At 41.9% G+C, this 10,709-nt stretch overlaps 1 protein-coding gene across 1 annotated transcript; it reads left to right on the plus strand.

The window, feature by feature from the left end:
- Positions 1-837: 837 nt before the first annotated feature.
- Positions 838-9,113, plus strand: LOC128735170 (uncharacterized). The gene is made up of 2 exons (XM_053829665.1): positions 838-6,552; positions 8,829-9,113. Exons 1-2 carry the CDS (start codon positions 838-840, stop codon positions 9,111-9,113), a joined length of 6,000 nt encoding a protein of 1,999 aa, XP_053685640.1.
- The last annotated feature ends 1,596 nt before the right edge of the window (positions 9,114-10,709 follow it).

The following is a 10,709-nucleotide window of genomic DNA, read 5'->3' on the forward strand; positions in this document are numbered from 1 at the left end:
CAGCAACGAACCAACATCGATAGCAATTACAAATTATTGTTCCATTGAGTTGATCGCCGCAATTCAAATTGTTTGCTTCTTGTGATCGGCGGTTTTCGCCGAAAACCGCCGATCACAAGAAGCAAACAATTACAAATTAAATATAAAATACCATACCTCTGTTATTACCACAAACCGTGTCCACTAACACTACTGCAGACCCACAATCGTGCACCTTGCATAATTAAAATATCTTGCAACTATCTGTCACAAAAATCATTAACTCTCTGGAAAGCGGATAAAAAGGAAGTAAGAAAAATTTCGACTCAGAATAACGTGCAATCAAATTTATCTATATTTATCAATTTATCAAGCTATTTATCTATATATTATCCTAAAGCTAAGATCATCTTAATCCTAAAGTGAACCTAAAGCTAACGATTATAGTAAACATAAAATCTACGGCAGGTAACTGTTAAAATTCAATTAAATAACTCGTAAACCTAGAAGCTAACCTAGCTTATCTATATACAATTGTTTCAGCACTTACGGCACGTGTTAACACACAATTTATAAAAACTAATTGATTATCCTAAAGACACTAAACGTAAGTAATTACAAAATATGAAAATGACAGTTTCATACAGTAACATTGATTTATACAAACATGCACAAGATTCTAACTATGTATCTCTATATATTATATATCTATAATCGGTAGGAAATATTTAACCCGTCGTCCGCACACAGATATCGTCGTAAATAAACGGTGGTTAATAATTCGGAAAAGTCTTTAGTTGCTTTCGCAACATTTTAAATATTTCGTTTAACGCGATCGGGAAGTGCTGTCAATAAGATATGTCGAAACGGTCAAATCGTGGTAAAGATTCCGGAAAAGACTCCGAGTCGGAAGTAGCTCACAAGCAAGGCGAAGTGGCAGCTATGTTAAGCGATAACTGTAAAGTTTGTGGTTGTTCGGAAAACAGTCGGATGGTGTGTTGTGATACTTGCGGTGATTGGTATCATTTTGAGTGCGTAGGCGTGGACGAAGGCATAGAGGAAGTGGATTGGAGCTGCAAGGATTGCGAAGAAAAACGTGTAGCTCGGAACACAGCTAGCTTGTCAACCTCGAAAGCATCAAATGACACAAATCCTGCATCACTGGGCACAGTTCCAAAAAGGTCAGAGGAAGTGCAGACTTTACAGAGGCAAATGAACAACCTACTGGAGCAAATGGGAAAACAAAAGGAATCGTACGAGCGTTTGCTGAAAGCGCGAGAGCAAGAGCAACAAACAGTTTTGAAGCGGCAACAGGAACAATTTATGAATCAGCTGAAAGCAATGGAGCAGAAGTTTGCATCGCGGCTACAGGTACCGAACGCGAACTCGACAACCATTAATCCTACTAGTGATGCAGGTGGAAGTCTTCGGAAAACGCCCGGAGAAGCGGCAAAGAATGTAGAACTGCAGCTTACGTTGTTGGCCGAGAAGCAGGCGCTTGAAATGAGGCATCTCGATGAACGAATGAAGATGTTGCAGATGAACAGCGGTATCTGCAATAGATCCGAGGATGGCGGTACAGGTTTGAATCCTGGTGCACAGGAGTTTGTCCCACCGATTGAGTCATTTTGGCCTTCATATTCGTCTCATGATTTAAGTAGAAGCCAACTTGCAGCGCGCCAAGCGGTAGCCAAGGAGCTTCCAGCCTTCACGGGAGCACCGGAAGAGTGGCCCTTGTTCATTGCCACCTACGAGAATACCACTCGCATGTGCGGGTATAGTGATGAAGAGAACTTGCTTCGTTTGCAGCGCAGTTTACGAGGAAAAGCTTTGGAGGCAGTTCGAAGTCGTTTGTTGTACCCGGCAGGACTAAGTGGAGTGATTCAAACGCTGCGTACGTTATTTGGACGACCGGAGGTGATAATCCATTCGTTGGTGTGCCGGATTCGGAATATGCCGCCACCGAAAACAGAAAGGCTTGGAACGCTAATCGACTTCGGTGTCGCTGTTCAGAACTTGTGTGCGACAATTAAGGCCTGCGGATTGGAAGAGCAACTATGCAATACTGCGTTGCTTCAAGAGCTGGTTGATCGGTTGCCGCCTACGATTAAGCTTAATTGGGCGCTGCATCGACAAACATTACCATCTGTGTCACTTGCAGACTACGGAACATGGTTAGAAAAGCTTGTAGAGGCGGCATGTGTAGTCACTATACCATCCAGCTCATCATTTAGTGCGGTGAAAACGGAGAAACGGGGCAGAAGAGAAGACGTAAATGTGCATTTAGAAGCGGATAGCGACTCATCACCAAAACAAGCGCATAAGCCGATAAATAAAGCGTGTCTCATCTGCCAGGAAAACTGTAGTAGCGCAGTGGATTGCAAAAGGTTTCGAAGTCTCGATATTAGTGGTCGCTGGGCAGCTTTAAAACAACACAAGTTGTGCCGTAAGTGCTTAAAAAAGCATTTTGGAGCCTGTGAGGTGAAAACCCCGTGTGGCAGACGAGGGTGCACATACATGCATCATGAGCTACTACACGATGACTCGAGGTATAAAGCAGATATCTACCCCAAGTCAACCCAGTCAAGTGAAGGAATGACGTCGCAGAATTGTAACACGCACGTTAGCCAGTTCGGGAAAGTTCTTTTCAGATATATTCCAGTAACAGTGCACGGACGCGGTGTGTCCGTCAAGACGTACGCGTTCCTGGACGATGGTTCGTCAGCCACATTTATGGAGACTAGTCTACTAAGGGAACTTAAGTTGGACGGCGAACCCTACCCCCTCTGTCTGAACTGGACGGCGAAGCAAAAACGAGAAGAAAAGGACTCAGTGAAGCTTTCACTAGAGATCTCAGGAGTTTGTGGCAAAAAGAAGCAATTCCGGATCCCGAAAGTGCACACAGTTCGCTGCCTCGCGTTGCCAAATCAAACTGTGGATATGGACGAGCTAGCGTCGAAGTACGAGCATCTAAAAGATCTGCCTATTGACTCGTACAGAAACATCTCCCCAAGATTACTCATTGGTATTGATAACTGTAGGTTGGGTCACGCTTTGCATAGTCGTGAAGGAAAAGAAGACGAACCTGTAGCTAGCAAGACACGACTCGGCTGGCTAATCTACGGGCCTTGCTCTATAACAACTGGATCAGCGAACGAAAGTTATTCGGCGTGTCACAGTTTTCACATATGTCCATGTAGTGAGCAGCGCGATACTGAGCTTCATAGGATAGTAAAGGATTACTTTTCATTGGAAAGCATAGGCGTAGCGAAGACAGATAAACCACCACTATCGAAAGAAGACGATCGAGCAATCCGATTACTGGAGAAGCACACCATACAGAAAGGTGACCGCTATGAATCAGGCTTGCTCTGGAAGTACGATGATGTACGTCTGCCTAACAGCAAGGCGATGGCTATGAAGAGACTAGTATGTCTGGAGAAGAAGCTGTTGAAGGAGCCAGACTTAGCAGAGGCCTTCGCTGAGAAGCTTCGTGAGTACGAGCGCAAAGGATACACTAAAAAGCTTTCGCCAACCGAGTGCGATGCCAGACACCCACGATCGTGGTATCTTCCGATATTTCCGGTTCAAAACCCGAATAAACCCGGAAAACTGCGCATAGTTTGGGACGCAGCAGCCGCAGTTAACGGCATATCGCTTAATGCTATGTTACTGAAGGGCCCAGACTTGCTTACTTCTATCGTGACAGTGCTTTTCAAATTCAGGGAGTTTCGGATCGCCGTGGCCGGTGATATCGTTGAGATGTTTCACCAAGTGTTGATGAACGGAACGGACCAACAATCCCTGAAGTTCCTCTGGAGAGGCTGCGATCAGAGTCGAGATCCAGATGTCTATGCCATGGTTGTGATGATATTTGGAGCAACCTGTTCCCCGAGTTGTGCGCTCTTTGTAAAGAACGTAAATGCTCAACGCTTCGAAGAGCAGTTCCCAAGAGCGGTAGAAGCCATTGTTCATGAACATTACATGGATGATATGCTCACCAGCGTTGAGTCGGAAGCTGAAGCAGGACAGTTAGCGAAGCAAGTAGAATACATTCACGGGCAGGCAGGCTTTCAGATCCATAACTGGTTATCCAACTCCAAGAACGTGTTGGAAGCTCTAGGAGTAAAGGATAGAAACGAGAAGAACTTGAACACCACAGCAGAACTTGCGTCGGATAAAGTATTAGGGATGTGGTGGTGTACCTCGACAGATACGTTGTTGTTTAAATTGTCCCCTCGACAAGACTCCAAGCTGCTAACAGGACAGGTTGTTCCGACAAAGAGACAGGTACTTAGCACACTTATGAAGATCTACGATCCGCTGGGGCTAATCGGTAATTTTCTCATGTTCCTAAAGATCCTGCTCCAAGAAATCTGGCGTTCGGGTGTAGGCTGGGATGATCCAATCGCAACCAAGGAATGGGATAAATGGCGGCTCTGGTTGAAAATCCTGCCCAGAATCGAATCCATCCGAATCCCTAGATGCTATCGCAAGAATACCAGTACCGAATCGAACATTCAACTCCACGTTTTCGTCGACGCATCCGAGAATAGTTACGCTGCAGTGGCCTATCTACGTTTTGAGGAAGGAGAAACCGTCGAATGCGCAATAGTCGGATCAAAGGCTCGAGTCGCTCCATTGCGGTTCGTCTCAATCCCTCGTCTCGAGCTACAGGCAGCAGTGATAGGAGTACGCCTCGCACATTGTATAACGGATTCTCTTAAGTTGAAGCCAGCTCAGAGGATCTTCTGGTCGGATTCGCAGGACGTGATCTGCTGGCTGAATGCTGATCATCGTAAATACAGTCAATTCGTCGGCTGCCGTGTAGGTGAAATACTGGAGAGTACGGAAGCTGCAGAATGGAATTGGATCCCAACGAAAAGTAACGTAACCGATGATGCCACAAAATGGCAAAGACTGCCCAATCTGTCGTCCGAAGGTCGCTGGTTTCGAGGTCCCAAGTTTCTATGGGAATCAAAAGACAAATGGCCCATTAAGAAATCTAACCCCGAGCCTACTGCTCTAGAGTTGCGTGCCCATGCGTTGCATCACAACTGCCTAGAGTCGACAATTAAGATGGACAAATTCTCCCAATGGAAGCGTCTAGTGCGACATGTGGCCTTCGTTTGGCGGTATCCGTTGAATATACGTAGAAAGAAGAAGAAAGTTAGCCTCGTCGTCGGCCCACTCACTCAGGAAGAGTTGGCAAGAGCAGAGAACTGCATCTACAAGATCGTCCAAGCTGAGGTTTTTTCGGAAGAGATACGGATACTTCAAGAAGCCAACCAGGAGCCATGGGCGAGCAAGCGGAGTTTGCCTAAGCATAGTAGCCTCTACAAGCTTAGTCCCAACTTCGATAAGGAAGGTGTACTGCGTTTACACGGTCGCATTGATGCGTGCGATTTCATAGGAGATGAGACAAAGCATCCGATTATACTTCCCAAAAGCCATCACGTGACCGATTTAATTATATCGCGTATCCATGAACAATATTGTCATCTCAATCACCAAACAGTCTTGAACGAGGTACGGCAGAAGTATTATGTACCAAGACTTCGAGCCGTCTACCGTCGTATAAGAAACAACTGCCAATTCTGCCGCATAAGAAACGCGAAACCCCAACCACCGATGATGGGAGATCTTCCGTCGATGCGTATGAAAGCATTTATTAGGCCATTTTCGTACGTCGGCATCGATTATTTCGGGCCAATGCCGGTATTGGTAGGCCGCAGAGTAGAGAAACGATGGGGTGTACTGATAACGTGTATGACCGTCAGAGCAGTACACATCGAAATTGCCCACTCACTGTCCGCTGAATCCTGTATATTCGCTATTCGCAACTTTGTTACACGAAGAGGAATACCACTAGAAATAATCAGCGACCGTGGCACAAATTTTATAGGTGCTAGTCGCGAATTACGGGACGCTCTGGATAAAATGAACCAAAACAAGGTAATCGAGAGCTTCGTGAGCTCCCAGACCAAATGGTCTTTCAACCCTCCCGCAGCGCCACACTTTGGAGGATGCTGGGAAAGGCTCATCCAATCAATAAAAAAGACCTTGAACAACATTAAACCCAATCGAACACCCACCGATGAAATGCTTCGAAACATGCTCCTTGAAGTAGAAGCAATAATCAATGCTAGACCACTGACCGAAATACCACTCGACTATGGTGAAGCGTCACCGCTCACCCCGAACGACATCCTTATCGGATCATCGAACGGTTCCAAGCCCTCGATCGCGTTTAACGACAGTGCTGCCGTAGTGACGTGCTCCTGGAGGATGTCGCAGGTGTATGCGAACGAGTTCTGGCGCCGATGGGTCGCCGAGTATCTCCCAACCCTCACCAAAAGGACTAAGTGGTTCCAACCCGTCAAACCATTAGCGGAAGGGGACATTGTCATCGTAGTCGACCAAAACCAGCCCAGGAACTCGTGGCCAAAAGGACGAATCATCGAAGTTGCCAGATCAAAAGACGGACAAGTCCGTCGGGCCTCGGTACAAACAGCTACCGGAATACTCGAGAGACCAGCCGTTAAACTAGCCGTCTTAGATGTTGCTTCGACTGTAAGTAAGTCGGATCATTGATCGCGACGTACTGGAGGGGAGTGTTGCGAACGTGTCAGCAACGAACCAACATCGATAGCAATTACAAATTAAATATAAAATACCATACCTCTGTTATTACCACAAACCGTGTCCACTAACACTACTGCAGACCCACAATCGTGCACCTTGCATAATTAAAATATCTTGCATCTATCTGTCACAAAAATCATTAACTCTCTGGAAAGCGGATAAAAAGGAAGTAAGAAAAATTTCGACTCAGAATAACGTGCAATCAAATTTATCTATATTTATCAATTTATCAAGCTATTTATCTATATATTATCCTAAAGCTAAGATCATCTTAATCCTAAAGTGAACCTAAAGCTAACGATTATAGTAAACATAAAATCTACGGCAGGTAACTGTTAAAATTCAATTAAATAACTCGTAAACCTAGAAGCTAACCTAGCTTATCTATATACAATTGTTTCAGCACTTACGGCACGTGTTAACACACAATTTATAAAAACTAATTGATTATCCTAAAGACACTAAACGTAAGTAATTACAAAATATGAAAATGACGGTTTCATACAGTAACATTGATTTATACAAACATGCACAAGATTCTAACTATGTATCTCTATATATTATATATCTATAATCGGTAGGAAATATTTAACCCGTCGTCCGCACACAGATATCGTCGTAAATAAACGGTGGTTAATAATTCGGAAAAGTCTTTAGTTGCTTTCGCAACAGCTATGTCCCAATTATAGTAAGTTTATAAGAGATCTGGCGCTGATAATTAGTTCTATGATACAACCACAATAAACTGGCTTTATTAACGGTTCTATTGTGGTTTAATAGCTAGCTATAGGTATATTTCAACTTGTATTATCTGAGGCTTGCATTATACCATAATAAAACCAGAAGTAATAATTAATACCGCAATAAAACTTTTAAAAAATTCAAATAAACTCAGGCGGCTTTATAATTATTACATGGGCTTTTCTTCTATAATTTAAAAAAAAATCATATCCTAAACGGACTGACTAGTTATAGGTTATTTGATGGGTCTTATTACCAGTTGTTTAGGGAGAGGTGAAGCAACACCCAAATAACAGTTTGAGTTTTATCGTACTCTTAGGATGGATTATATAAAAATTGTTATAAATTTGCAATAAAACCAACGTTGTCGCTTTGACTAACCGAAGTCTTCATATAATTGAAAATCAATCACAATACTTTGGAATGGTTCATTATGTGAAAAATTGTTTGTCAAATTGAAAGCAGAAAATTGTTATTTTGCCAGATGTGTATTTAGCCTCGGATTCGTAGGCTTCGTTATTGTCTGTTTCTAAACTCAATCAAATGAAATCTAATGGGAGACGAAAAAAGGATCTATTTAGGGTACGATAAGTAAATTATTTAAATTTCTTAACTTTGTATGGAAAGTCAAATGATTTTTATCTTCAAACAGATGCAAAATTTTTGATTTTTCCATACCCTGCAAAGAAGACATAACCAAAAAAATATTTCAGTAGTACTTCGTATAATCCCAGTCACAGAATTAGAATAAGAATTATTAGAGAATTGTTTCCTTAACATTAATTTATGTATGTATTGATATACTCTTACATAGGATTGATTGGGAGCGCCATTCGAGCGGTTTCGAAGATGTTTATCCTATCAATGTGTATATCTAAAGCATGTAGTATGTTTCTCTTTCGGAGGAAGGAATAAAAACCAGAAAATAAAAAAAATCATTTATTTTAAATTGTCGAAACCAACATCCGGCCAAATAAAATTAGGTCACCGGGACAGAAGAAGGGTCAGCCGAAGGCTGCTGATGCTTCGGTCGTTCGTGGTTACGGATGAAATCGATCGGTTCGTTATCTGGCGATTTGTCCTTCTTCTTTTTTTTTAATGGATCACTGATGCTTAATTTATAAAAGCGTTATCCGAAACCCGCTGCAATTCAGTTGCACTGCGGTCGTATAACTGCATTCGGTCGGTCGGGATGCTGCCGGCGTTGAGTCTGTTCCTGTTCGTATTGGTTGCTGCTGGTGCTGCCGTCAGTAGTACAGACGCGAAAGACGCGACATTTCGCGAAAATAATCAAATTGTTGTGTACGGCACGTGGCGCGCTAGTGACGTTATCTGTTTTCGTCGTCGCATATTACGCTGGGCAGAGAGTCCGCAAATCATCAATTTCTATAATGTAAGTTACTGTTAAATGTAGCAGAATTCACCTAGGAATAATGACGAAAAAATCAACAAATTTATTGCAGCCCACTGGTGCAATCATCAATTATGTTATAGTGGAAGTGGGAACTACCATCAACGGTTACGGTGGCTTTCGGGCAGACTTGGTCCGCGGTGCCATCGGGACCAACCACATCCGGTTGGATGTTCATGCGGAGCCCGTTTGGGGACCGTTTCTCAACGATGTGTTTATCGAAATGAGATGTCCAGCGACGGCCAGGATCAAACTGAACGAGCTGTACGCGCTGGCTTCGCTGGCCCCGGAAGTGTTATCCAATCAAACTGTAGCAGAAGAGAATTTGTTTTTGTAGTTCGTTGTTTGTTTGTTTTTAAATAAAACAAGTTGTATTTTCTCAGTAACGTTTTATTTTTCTCTAATTTCACGTTGTCAATGCTGAAATGGCCTTTTCTGTGTGTGTGTTTGTTTTTTTTTGTTAAATCTGTTTTAGTCTTACTTAGTTTGTAAACCTTAACTTCAAGTGATGAGAGTTTTTTTTTCTTCTTTTCAACAATGATAATATTATAGTTTTTTTCATGTTTTTGCTCAGTTAACTGATATGTCCGCTGCCAATTCGTCAAAATTATTGTAGTTTAGTGCAGAGTAACCTTTTTTTGTTTGTTTTTGTTCAGTAATAGAAGAAATCTCGAGAGATGAGAATCACAAGCAGTATCATTTTCAGTTTATCATAGGTTTCTAGGCATAAATTATTGCATATTGACTAAGTTTCGCGTGTATCAACAATTGTATGTATGATGTTTATATTCTCGGAACGTTTTCGCTTTTTTCGGGACGAACCGAGACAAATTAATTGATCTGAACGCATTTGGACTGTTAGTATGTATTACTTCATTAGCTTTTTTTGCTTTCTATTTTACTCGAAATCACATAATCGACCTGGTTCTGTAAACAAATTCCATTTTTTTTGGTTTGATTGCTTTGTTGCTGCGGTCAGAATAACGTTGAAAACACAGCCGAACTTATCGTAGGTAAGCTTTGGATTTATTACGCTAGGTTAGGTTTCATTAATGCGTCTTATTTCAATTTGATATGCCTTCCGAATTCGACAGATCGCGTCACACGCTCGGTTCAAAGGCACACTGAATTGATCGTAGTTTTTTTTACTTTCTCGCAACGCGTGTTATTTGTTTTCAATTTAGTGTGTAGTAGTAGTATTAATCGTTGTATGTGAAATAGTTGAACAATCAACAAACGACCGTAGTTTCGAAGCTGCGAAACTGATTATTTCCTGGAATGCACTAAGACGGCTAATTGGCCAATCGTCGGAAAAATATATATTTATTATGTATAGTATGATTCAATAACTTCACACACTTGTCTATCGCTGCTCACACTTTACCATTAAAATGTTAACTAATCTAACTTATTGAATTAAGTTTATTGTTTTCAAGAAAGGTAAAAATGTTTCTAGTACATATGGTTAATTGGTAGCGTTATTTTCGCTGTTTGCCTAACGAATTCTACTTAAAAGATTTTGTTTCGCGCTACTCTCACTCTCCTTCATAAAAACTGTTGTATGCTGATAAGGTTTTTTTTAATTCGCTTGCCTACTAATTCTACGCGGTAACCATCAAAATATCGTGAAAGTGACGGATTGAAAAGGTATTGTCATTTATTGGTTGGATTTTTTTTCCTTTCCTCCAGTGCTAAGTACTTTAGTAACTTAGTTAACTAGCAGCTCTCAAAGAGCCGAATATAATAATTGCCCTGTTGGGAAATGATTGACTTTTCGAAATGCAAATGTTCTCAGTGTTCCGAAGAAGAAACGGAAATTTTATAGAGCATACAATTTGAGAACACTTCAATATTTCAGTATGTTAAGAATGACTAAAGTTGGGGATGGTTAATGCTAGTTTTCTACGGTGCTACTGAACATAAAAGTACCAAG

Source organism: Sabethes cyaneus, chromosome 2 (assembly GCF_943734655.1).
Source record: "Sabethes cyaneus chromosome 2, idSabCyanKW18_F2, whole genome shotgun sequence".
NCBI classification, from domain to species: domain Eukaryota; kingdom Metazoa; phylum Arthropoda; class Insecta; order Diptera; family Culicidae; genus Sabethes; species Sabethes cyaneus.